The sequence below is a fragment of the Nuphar pumila genome, chromosome 12, assembly GCF_984573655.1.
Source record: "Nuphar pumila chromosome 12, dmNupPumi1.hap1.1, whole genome shotgun sequence".
NCBI lineage: Eukaryota > Viridiplantae > Streptophyta > Magnoliopsida > Nymphaeales > Nymphaeaceae > Nuphar > Nuphar pumila.
The window spans coordinates 20,609,959-20,620,233 of NC_143260.1; the positions used below are offsets into that span (position 1 = coordinate 20,609,959).

The 10,275-nt window shown below is 38.0% G+C and overlaps 1 protein-coding gene across 1 annotated transcript; it reads right to left on the reverse strand.

Annotated features, from left to right (window-relative positions):
- Positions 1–583: 583 nt before the first annotated feature.
- On the reverse strand, positions 584–8,682 carry LOC149820236 (inositol oxygenase 1-like). Its single transcript, XM_089981773.1, has 11 exons — positions 8,664–8,682; positions 8,417–8,537; positions 6,352–6,433; positions 3,156–3,360; positions 2,921–2,980; positions 2,788–2,840; positions 2,191–2,313; positions 2,032–2,101; positions 1,853–1,931; positions 927–1,008; positions 584–839 (listed from the first exon to the last, which is right to left on the reverse strand). The coding sequence occupies exons 1-11, from the start codon at positions 8,680–8,682 to the stop codon at positions 813–815; spliced, it is 921 nt and encodes a 306-aa protein (XP_089837899.1). The 3' UTR covers positions 584–812.
- Between the last annotated feature and the right edge of the window lie 1,593 nt (positions 8,683–10,275).

Here is a 10,275-nt window from a genome sequence, read left to right on the forward strand (position 1 = left end):
TTGGAACGACCGGTCTTGGCAAAAAGTTGTGCATGAGTGGATGAAGGAAACTAGGGCTGGGAAATGAGACGAGCTGCTGGTAGCTTGGCTCATGTTAAGCTGAACAGTCAATGAGTGTTCATCTCAGTTCAGCTCGTATAGGTTCATTAACTAATAGTATTATTTTACAGATATTTTATGTCTTGAGTATGAATGGTTAAAGTCTTTGGCTTTCTAGCTATAATTTCAGAGCTGAAATCCTAAAGCGTACAGCTTTGGAAACTTATTTTTATTTTGTAAACGAGCGAATATGAGCTTGGCTCAGTAGGTTTAGAGTCCAAATTTCATTATTTTTAATTTAAAAAAACATTCTCTTTGTTATCTAGCTAGCTAGAACGCTGCTCGCCACTAGAATGAGCCGAGCTTAAATGTCCTCTATTTGGCGCGTTTTTACCAGCCTTAAAAGAAACATATGCATTGGTAATTCTATGATTGTCATGTATGTCCTCATGCTTGTTTGGTAGAGCTTTGCATGTGTATAGCTCATACGCTTCATGGGTATCTCAGCACAAACAATTCCATAGTATCCAAATCATATGAATATGTTAAAGAGCCTCCACATCCACAGTGAGAGCTCAGTGATCTTGGAAAATAAAATATGGAAAGTTTCATGGGTAGAGGTGGACAGCACCAGAAGCCCTTTTATTTACAAGCCAAATACACTCATTTTTTAATAGCTTAAAGCAAAGACAGAAGGTAGACATGAAGCCGAATCTCAATGACAGTTTCCACATGTATAATCTCTTGGAGAACTCATCAGTTGCTGTGCCCTCTTACCAGCGGAGCTTTTCAGGGAAATACTGCAAAAACATAACAGTTTGTTATATATATATATATATATATATATATATATATATATATAGAGAGAGAGAGAGAGAGAGGCGAACCTTTTCTATTAGTGATTGATAGTAGGGCTTCACCTCCTTGAGGTTGACCTTCACCTTGCTCTTGCTATAAAGATCATACTTGCTGCAAAAAAAAAAAAAAGAATGAACATTTTTGTTGCCAAAATACTAGGTGTTTATTTAAGAGGAAATCTCTATGCTAAGTCAAGAATTGGATTAAATAATCATTCCCTGCATATAAGCATAGGTTCTATTATAAAGGATCTATCAAACTTTTTTTTGTTGTTGCCCTTTTGTATTGCTACCGCCACTTTCCATGTTTCTAGTTTGGTGCTCAACGCTAACAGTCATCATTAACATGCATGAATTTTCTCAGCAACCCGTTCACATAGCAGAGGTAATACTGACGCTTATCTGAAGCGGGTAATACTGACATTTTGGCATGTACTAGGACTGATAAACATGCTGAACGAACCGAACTGCAAGTGTTCAAGCTCAGCTCACTTTTGTGGTGATCTGGGCCAAGCTTATGCTCATGGAGAGACCAAATTCAACAAGCTTCAGGCTTCCTGGTTAACAAAAAGAAATGTAATTTTTAAAATTGTAAATATTAGATTTTGGACTCTATAAACGTACTGAGCCAAGCTCAAACTGGCCAATTTACAAAATAAATACATTGTTTTAAAGTTGTAAGCAATAGGATTTGAAATCTAAACTTATTTCTTGCAAGCCAGACACATTAGCCATTTACACTTTTATCTCACACACACGCGCCTATGTGAGTCGAGCCAAGTCAAACACTGTGGAGCCTAATTCACGAGTTTAAACAAGTTTTTTACGAGCCAAAAACAAACTCGTTTCTCAGCCCTGCATCAATGACAACTAGATAGAGAAGAGATAAAAGTGCATATCAATCTGATTTATTGAATTTTGACAATCACATGGAAGATGGTGTTGGAGGACCATACTTGAATATGAGCACCCATTTGAGCAACTCCTTGTCTTCATCATTCATGAGATATCTGTATCCTCCATTCCGGTGCATTGCTGCCAAGATCCTACTCTGTAAGTACTTCATGCAGGAAAAAAAAGACTGCATACTTGCTATCAAATCTTACCATGAATGACTGAAACCCTCTTAACTTACCATAAAATGAGTGGAACCTGATGATGAAGAGTGCCTCGGGTGGGAGTTTGGTATTGTTTCCCTTTGCGACCTGTTGTAAGGAATTCCATGTGTTAGCATGATTTCGGGGGATATTACATATCATGTACCGTATGAATAGGGTGATCAGCAATGGCATACCATATACATGTACTCATCATGGCCCCAAGTCATGGTGACCTTGTCAAGTCCACAATTCTCTTCGTAGACCCCGAGTTTTGTGCTATAGACTGGGTGGTTATAGTCTGGGTTCTCCTTGAAGTACTGCACCATATTGAACCAAAACAGTGAATTTTTGGCATCTTGTTTGGTATATCTGAATTGAATTTAAACATGACCAAGTTTAGGTTGGAACATAGATTCTTCAAGAAACTTAGTGCGTGTGACCAAGTAAGCCAATAATGCATACTGGACAGACTCATGATAGTTCTTGACCCATGTAAGCCCATTTGGGAAGGGCCCATGGAGAGGGCGTATAGGCTCAATCCAGGAGAAGACTCATCACTCAACCATAACCAGGTTACGGCGTTTTAGGACTAGGTTATGCAGGCTCGTGACCAAGATTAGTTATCAGCCAATTCGTGACATGTGGCTAACCGCAGACAAGTGAAGGCAGCAAGTTTTTCAACATCTTAACCCTGACCATATAAGTTAATACCTGGTCTGGGTCAGGTCAAGCTAACCCAGCTTCTAGATAAGTCTTAACACAGTCGAGTAGAGACCAAAGGAAAACATTACCTTGTAATGCACTATGTTCTCATCAAAGCCACACCCAAGTGGGAAAGTGTCACCTGCATTAAGGAAATTACAGTGATTAGCCCTATAAGAAGAATAACACTCTGAAAACTTTCCGGTGACGAACGCGGCTTACCAACAACACACCATTGAGCTTGTTCACCAAAGGAAGGATGAAGCATCACCTTTCCAAGATCTGGCAGAATTTAACCACAAACAAGGCAAAGTAAGCAAACCTAATAGTGTAATTATCAAGTAGTATTAAGTTAACTACTAACAGGACCTGGTCCGGCTCCAAGTCAAGACCCATCGAACTTTCTAAGGCTAAGTTTAGTCGAGCCAGGCCATGCTAGAACTGGACCGAGTCTTACCGTGAATCAGTGCAGTAAGATGAAGCCAATCTTCATTAGGGTAGTCTCTTCGGATGGCTTCAGCTGTCTGGAGGAGATGTTCAATCTGCGGCTCGTCGAGGTCGGGATCACTCTCATCAACATAGTTGTGTAGAAGCTCACAGCATTCCCAGATTCCCATTACGGCTCTGTCCAGCTTTGCAAACTCTGCCTTCTTCTTGGTCGCCTGATACACAATAACCACCCGTTAGAGTCCCGAGTCATATCACTTTACCTGAGTTGCATGACCTGTGACTCGTTCTGGCGATCCAAAAACTTGGCTGGACCAGTTGGATACGGGTCAAGTTCCAAACCTACCATATCCACTCACTAATTTGGAGCTAGGGGTACAAACAGTTCAACACAGGCCAAATCTCAACCCAAAACTGAATCCAAACTTACCAACAAGTCTAGAATCGAAATAGATGGTAGTATGTTTAGATCTGGATCTGAATCTTATATGGCACCTATCAGATCCAGTGAAAAAATAGGTTTAAAGCATGCAATGCATGAAAAATATGCAAATAGATTGGACTTGGTACAAATCTGCATACATATCCAACAAAGATGTTGACCCAAATCCAAGTCCAAATATGAAAAGGTTTCAGCCATATAAGCATGAATTCAATCCAAAACACATTCCAGTTCTATTTGTGATCCATATCTGGATATAATATATTGGTTCGTAACAGTAGCCAACCAAATCCAATCAATTTGCACCCCAAGTTGTTGGCCATACAAATGTGTAGATAGTGCTGTGTGTGAGAAACTATAGAGTTGGTCATGTAAGTACATGATCAGGTATGGATATGTAAACGGATCATACAAATGCTAATACAATCTAACACTATCCAAAGCACCTGTATCCAACTAACTTTCACATCTAACACTATCTACTTTTATGGATGTATATATGGTACGAAGTCAAGGTTGATACAGGTGTGTATATCCCGGACCAAGCCAACCATAATATGTATCCAATCCATTTCCGGGCCCACTAACTCAGTCAGCTTGACTTGGTGCATGCAACTGGACCTACTATCATTGTGTAAAGAACACACTTGGGCAGCTAGAAAATGACCATAGGGCCCCGCTGACTTGGTTTAACCAAATCCAACATGGGCTGTTCTCAATCAGAAAGCAAAAGCAATGGTAAACTTGTTATATTGGACAGACTAATGGATATTATTCTGCTCTAGATCCATTTTTCCCAATCCAGTTTATATTTCCCTGCTCTTACATGGATCCACTACCCCTTTAATTCTGCAGGATTTGAATCCGTACCACAGATCTGGGTCTTGCCCCAAAGGGGTTAGCATAGTTGGAGTGGGCCTCGGCTGTCAGACAGGCACTCAAGGTTTGATTCCTGTGGGCGCTACCCCTTGCATAAGCCAAAGCTCAGAATAGGCCCTGGTGGCAAGGGTCCAAGGCTTTAAGCCATGGAGTTTTACCCCCAGGAGGGCCGATCTAAGATCTACTACCAGGGATCAGGTCATAGTTGGCAAACCCAACGAGTCGACTCGGGAATCGCCTGAGTCGACCTGGATCGGTCCCCAACTGGTCACCGATTCAGGACTGCCGATCCGCATGCCCCTTATGTGTTTTTTTCATGCATTTTGTGATTTTAATGCATAATTCCTATAAAAGAATACTTGTTATAAAGAATTATATATTTTTAAATCATAAATATTAACAATTATGTATAGTTGAATACTTATATAGCTTAGTCATTGATGTCATGTGCTAAATTTAGTGATTATACAATATGAATTTTGATTTTTTCTATATCTTAGCACTAGAAAATGCATAGTCCTAACTCGTCCAAGTTAATGAGTCAACCCGCTGACTCGCTAGTCAAGGGTTGGGTGATCCAACTCCGAGTCACAGGTTTGCCAACTATGGCTCAGGTTTCTCCGTGTATTAAATAAAAAGAAAATTGCAGAACAATGAAGAAAATCTTGCAATAAATCCAAAATTGTTTTTTTAGGAAAACTTCAAGAAAATATTGACATGTAAAATTCGAAAATATAGGAGAGTTTAAATATAGCGTAGATTAGATCATTTTGGATACATATTTTATTTTGAATATTTTTGTATTTGGATCATTATACTAGTCCACACATTTTGGGGTAGATTTTATCTTTTTTATAAGTGTATCATTATGAGTAGTTTGATTAGAATTGGGATATATTCTTCTTTATGAGATGAATTTCAGTTATTTTCATCTTCTTGTTATTTCCAGTTTTTTTTCTGCTTTCCTAGATAAAACAGATATTTTTAGATAATTGTAGTTTTGGGTAGCTATAACTGGTAGTTTGGTAGATCCTCCTTCATAAATCCCGCAACGGGTTTACATCACAATGGTTTGAATCTGCCATGATCCAGCCCTATCCAACTACTGATGACCCTTGGAGCCCATGAAGGGCCTCCAAAATTAGGAGTAAAGGGTTCAGTTTAGAGTCTTTTTGGTTAAGGTTCATGGTCCAAAGAATCGGCTGTCAGGTTCCTTATATCCCAATAACTTTTGTCTACTTCTCACATTAATGAGTTGGACATGAGTTCGATCTTGGTGGACATACACTAGGATGACTATCAAAGTCCTCGTGTGAAGTTGAATCAGATAATTCTAAGTAAAACTTGGTCAGCCCCTATAGAACCAGGCAACTCAGCAGCCCTTAGGGTTTAGCTCAGCCATGGACTGAGGTCACTCATTCAAGACTTCGTTTAGAATTCACCAAGCACTGCTAGGTGCCTTGCCATGCCTAGGTCTGATCTAAATTTGCTTCCTATGCAAGAGTAAGTTGGGCCATTAACTCCATTCCAAGGAAGATGTTCACAATTGTCAACAAGAAACCAGGAAACCCTCAACAACTACAAAGCTAACTTTGCTGCTTTAAATGAGAAAACTACAAGAATATATAAAACTAAAAGCATGTAACACGTTGGAAGACTTTAAATGAAGGGTGGCAGTGAATGCAAGTAAGGGTGAATAAAAAAAGAAACCTTTCCAATATCAAACAATTGCTTGTATGGTAATAGTTGTTTCATTTTAAGAGAGATATTTAGGGCATAAAAGATATTCAATTTAGTAACGCGGGTCTAAGTGGTACTTTCATAATACAAATGTAATATATTTAGAGAGAGAGAGACGGGTGTAGACAAGCAGGTAGATACATACGAATTCAAAAGTCTGAAAGATGTGGTTCTTTCTATAGAAATTCTCCACGATGGCCTTTCGTTCGCTCTCCCTGTCATAATCTCTGCATGCAAATTAAACATTTGTAGTAAACCAACTAAATCTTTAAACAAATTAAAAAGAAAAAATCATACATAGACATGCATTGTTTGGAAAAAATATAGAGAACAGTCATGGTTACTTCATACTTTATTTTAGGATCATGTCATAGCCATCAACATTATCAAGAAGCATGCCATACATTTTTGCCTGCTCCAAATTTAGAAAGCGCACCCACCTAGCTATATTTCTTAATCAAGGAATGCCCACTAAAATTGAATTACCTGCCAGCTCATTATGATCTGTATTTGCGTAAGAATTGACTATTTAGGTATTCAGCTTGTGTTTTACCTAAAAATCTTAAGATTGTATGTCTCTCTATTTCAGGTTGTTTTTCCCAAATCTGATTGGACAGATGCGTTTGGCATGGTCGATTTGCTAGAAAATGACACTTGGATCAACCAAATATATTTACTGGTATGAACCAAGAATTTTATAGTTTTTTTTTTTACTTTTTTCAAAAATTTCACAGTACGAATGTGATCAAGACATTTGGTTTTATAGAAACAGACTCTTGAATTCTTTTAAGGATTGAAAATCTGGCTTAGAATTTTGATAAATATTCGAGCACATATATATATATATATATATATATATATGTGTGTGTGTGTGTGTGTGTGTGTGTGTGTGTGTGGCGGCATCATCTTATATCAAAAGCTGGCAAACAAGCCGAACAAACTGAACAAGAACATGGTTGGGCTCAACTCATTTACCAATGGATTGAGCTCATGACTTGGCTTGTCCCTAAATGAGACAAGCCGAACGAGCTGACTCGTGTTAAAACATTTTCATTAATATTTTTTTATATTTGACACTTTTAAAATATACATTTAAGTATTACATTTAATAGTTCATATTTATGTATATATTTTCTATTTAACTTTTTCTTTGTATCTATATCTATGATTTCTTCTTTTGTATATAATATACTTAAAATCTATATTATACATAAAAATATATATGTTTTTATCTATACGAGCTCTTCCGAGCCAAGCCGAACTGAACACCCTGTCTTCGGGCTCAACTCTTTAAGCTAAAGGAACTGCGCATGACTCAGCTCACCAGTTATATGAACTGATCATAAACGAGCAAATGACGAGGCGAAGAAGTCGAGTCACAAGCTGCTCGGTTTGTTTATCATCCCTGCTTATATTTGATAAAATATTAATTAATTTATTTTTGTTAGATGAGACCCTACAACATCAAGGTTTGTTATCTAAGAGAGAGAGAGAGAGAGAAAGAGTAGGGATGGACACGGGCCGGGGACAAGGTCTCCATCTCCGCCCCGTCTCAAAATGTTGCCCTCCATCCCTGCCTCTATCCCCACATGGGTTTTAATTTTAACCTCCAACACTGTTTCATGTTCTCTATCCCTGGTCCAAAGCTGCCATCTATAAAGAATGAGAGGAAGGTTTACTAATGAGGATCAGGGACGAGGCAGGATAAGAGAAAAGTGTAAGTTCATTCCCTCCTCTGTCCATGTTTCATGTCCTCCATCCCGGGTCCAAACGGGCCAAGGCATGGCGGGGCTTATTTCCCAGGTCCACCGCCATCCCTGAGAGAGAGAGAGAGAGAGGGAGGAGAATTTTTCAAAAATGAAAATCACATATGGGCGTTCGTACAAAATCTAAAGCCCAACAACCTTCCTTGTACTGGACGTTTTCCATATCCTCCAAAACCAAGAAAAGTAAGATAAGAGCATAACACGTCAGGAAGACGTAGATAAAACCCACATTTATCGGAATGATAACGTGTACACTGTACACGAAGGAAACCGTTTGGCATTGTTGAACAAGATAACAATAACACCAACTTTGCTCCAAAAATAATTACAAAATAATACAAATAACAATCACAATAATAATAATAATAATCATAATAATGTAATATAACGTAAAAATAGCAATAGTAATTAACATATTTTTGCCATTAATGTTAATGAAACTACCTGAAGGAATTTCCAAAGGCGTTGCTCTCAGGCACCAGGAAACCTCCATCGATATTCAATGTCAATTGTGAAGTCTCATCCTTGCTTACCTTCTTCTCTTCCTCTATCCCAACAACAGGTTCTTTTAACACAACCAACAAAACAATTAATCAAGAAACCCACCAAATTTTATAATATAAAAGAAAAAAATAAGAATATCATAAAAATGATGGTCAAAATTATAATGCATATATATATATATACATACCTGGAACGATAACCGTCATTTTGACAAAAGCCAAACAAAAACCTACCAAATAAACACAGAGAAATTACATAACACATGAGAGCACTGTAAGGAAAAAAAAGAAATGAAAACAAGAAAAAACATGTCAGCCATCCAAGAATCACCGCTACCACCTTTTTTTCTCTTTTTTTTTGGCCTTGAGTAATGAAATGGGATAATAATAATAATATAACAAAAAAAACTAATTAAAAGAAATGAATTACCAAAGAAATCTGGGAATGTGGAAAGGCCGGGGTGTGTGGGGAGGTTGATGACGGGGTCTCTTTTATAGCATTCCCGCGTGCCTCGCTCATCAATTTAGATTCCCAAATGCATCTAAATATGGCTAAATTTACCAGGCTGCCATCAATATCAACTGACCACAATGCCCCTCACTAGTTTACCAACCTAAATCTATTGTTTTTTAATTAAATTAAATATAATTTTAATTCCAAGTTGCCTTAATTCAACTTTTACAAGAGGACCGCTTTACATCAAACCTTAATTTAACCTCCTTAAATTTTTCTTAAAAAATTATTTTCCACCTTTACACAATTAATACTTAGCATGCCAATAACAATAGAACGCAACAGTGTTATGGTTCAAAGGGTGGCACTAACTTTTACAAGTATTAAAGTAATTTTCATGAAAATAGTAAAAAAAATGTAATTTGAGACATTGAGCAAGAGCATCTTGGACAGATCCTAAGAGAACCCCAAAATTGGAAACTGGATAAAGATCCAGGATGTCGTTATCCTTATCTTTTGTCATTTAGCAGATTTACACGTACGATGAAAGGGCCAAGTCCGGATAGTCCGAGTCAATCTGACGTGGATCGCAGGGGGCAAACCCAACGTGGCACTCTCTTGGTCGTTAACTGGATAACGCCGGTTTCCCAGTCATGATATCTTAGGGGTAGGAATCCCCAATTAGTAAAAGGATTAAGTGGTGCTAGGTTCGGATCCACGTTCTAGAGAGTCCGATCCGTTTCAGACAGGAGAATATCGTGGTCTAAATTGGTTGACCCAATGAGACCCGGGGTGGAGTCATCTCCAGTTAACGCGGTCTACATGTTGGGAAAATGGCGTGCACACTAAACTCACGTGGTAACATGTGGCTCAGATCTGGATATGGATATAATAGGGTCCCAAAAGATCTGGAAATGGAAGAATAAAATAGGGTTTGAACCCTGAATATTCTTGAGGATTTAACTAGCAGAATGGGCCGGACCGCATAAGAATGAGAGAGAAATGAGAGCTCACGAAACTTGTTAGAGGAAGGAGGAAGAGATATTCAAGAAAGAAATTTATGTTAAGGTTATATATATATATATATATATATATATATATATATATATATATATATATATATATATATATATATATATATATATATATCGGATTTTATAATATTTAAGAATATAATAGTAATTTCTTTAACAAAGATCGAAGACGAGAAGGGGGCAAGAGTAAGTCCATCCCCGCTTTCATCTCCACACCGGTTTTAATTTTAACCTCCATCTCTGCTCCATTCTCCATTTTATGTCCTTCATCCCTGGCCTAAACAGGGCAAGACGGGGCGGGGGCCCGTTTCT

Bases quoted from the DNA above. Each gene is read 5' to 3' on its own strand.
- LOC149820236 (XM_089981773.1), bottom strand. The intron at 2,314-2,787 runs GTAATGTTTTCC...AATATGGTGCAG, and splicing joins AGAACATAGTGCATTACAAG to TACTTCAAGGAGAACCCAGA. The intron at 2,102-2,190 runs GTATGCCATTGC...TCCTTACAACAG, and splicing joins ATGATGAGTACATGTATATG to GTCGCAAAGGGAAACAATAC.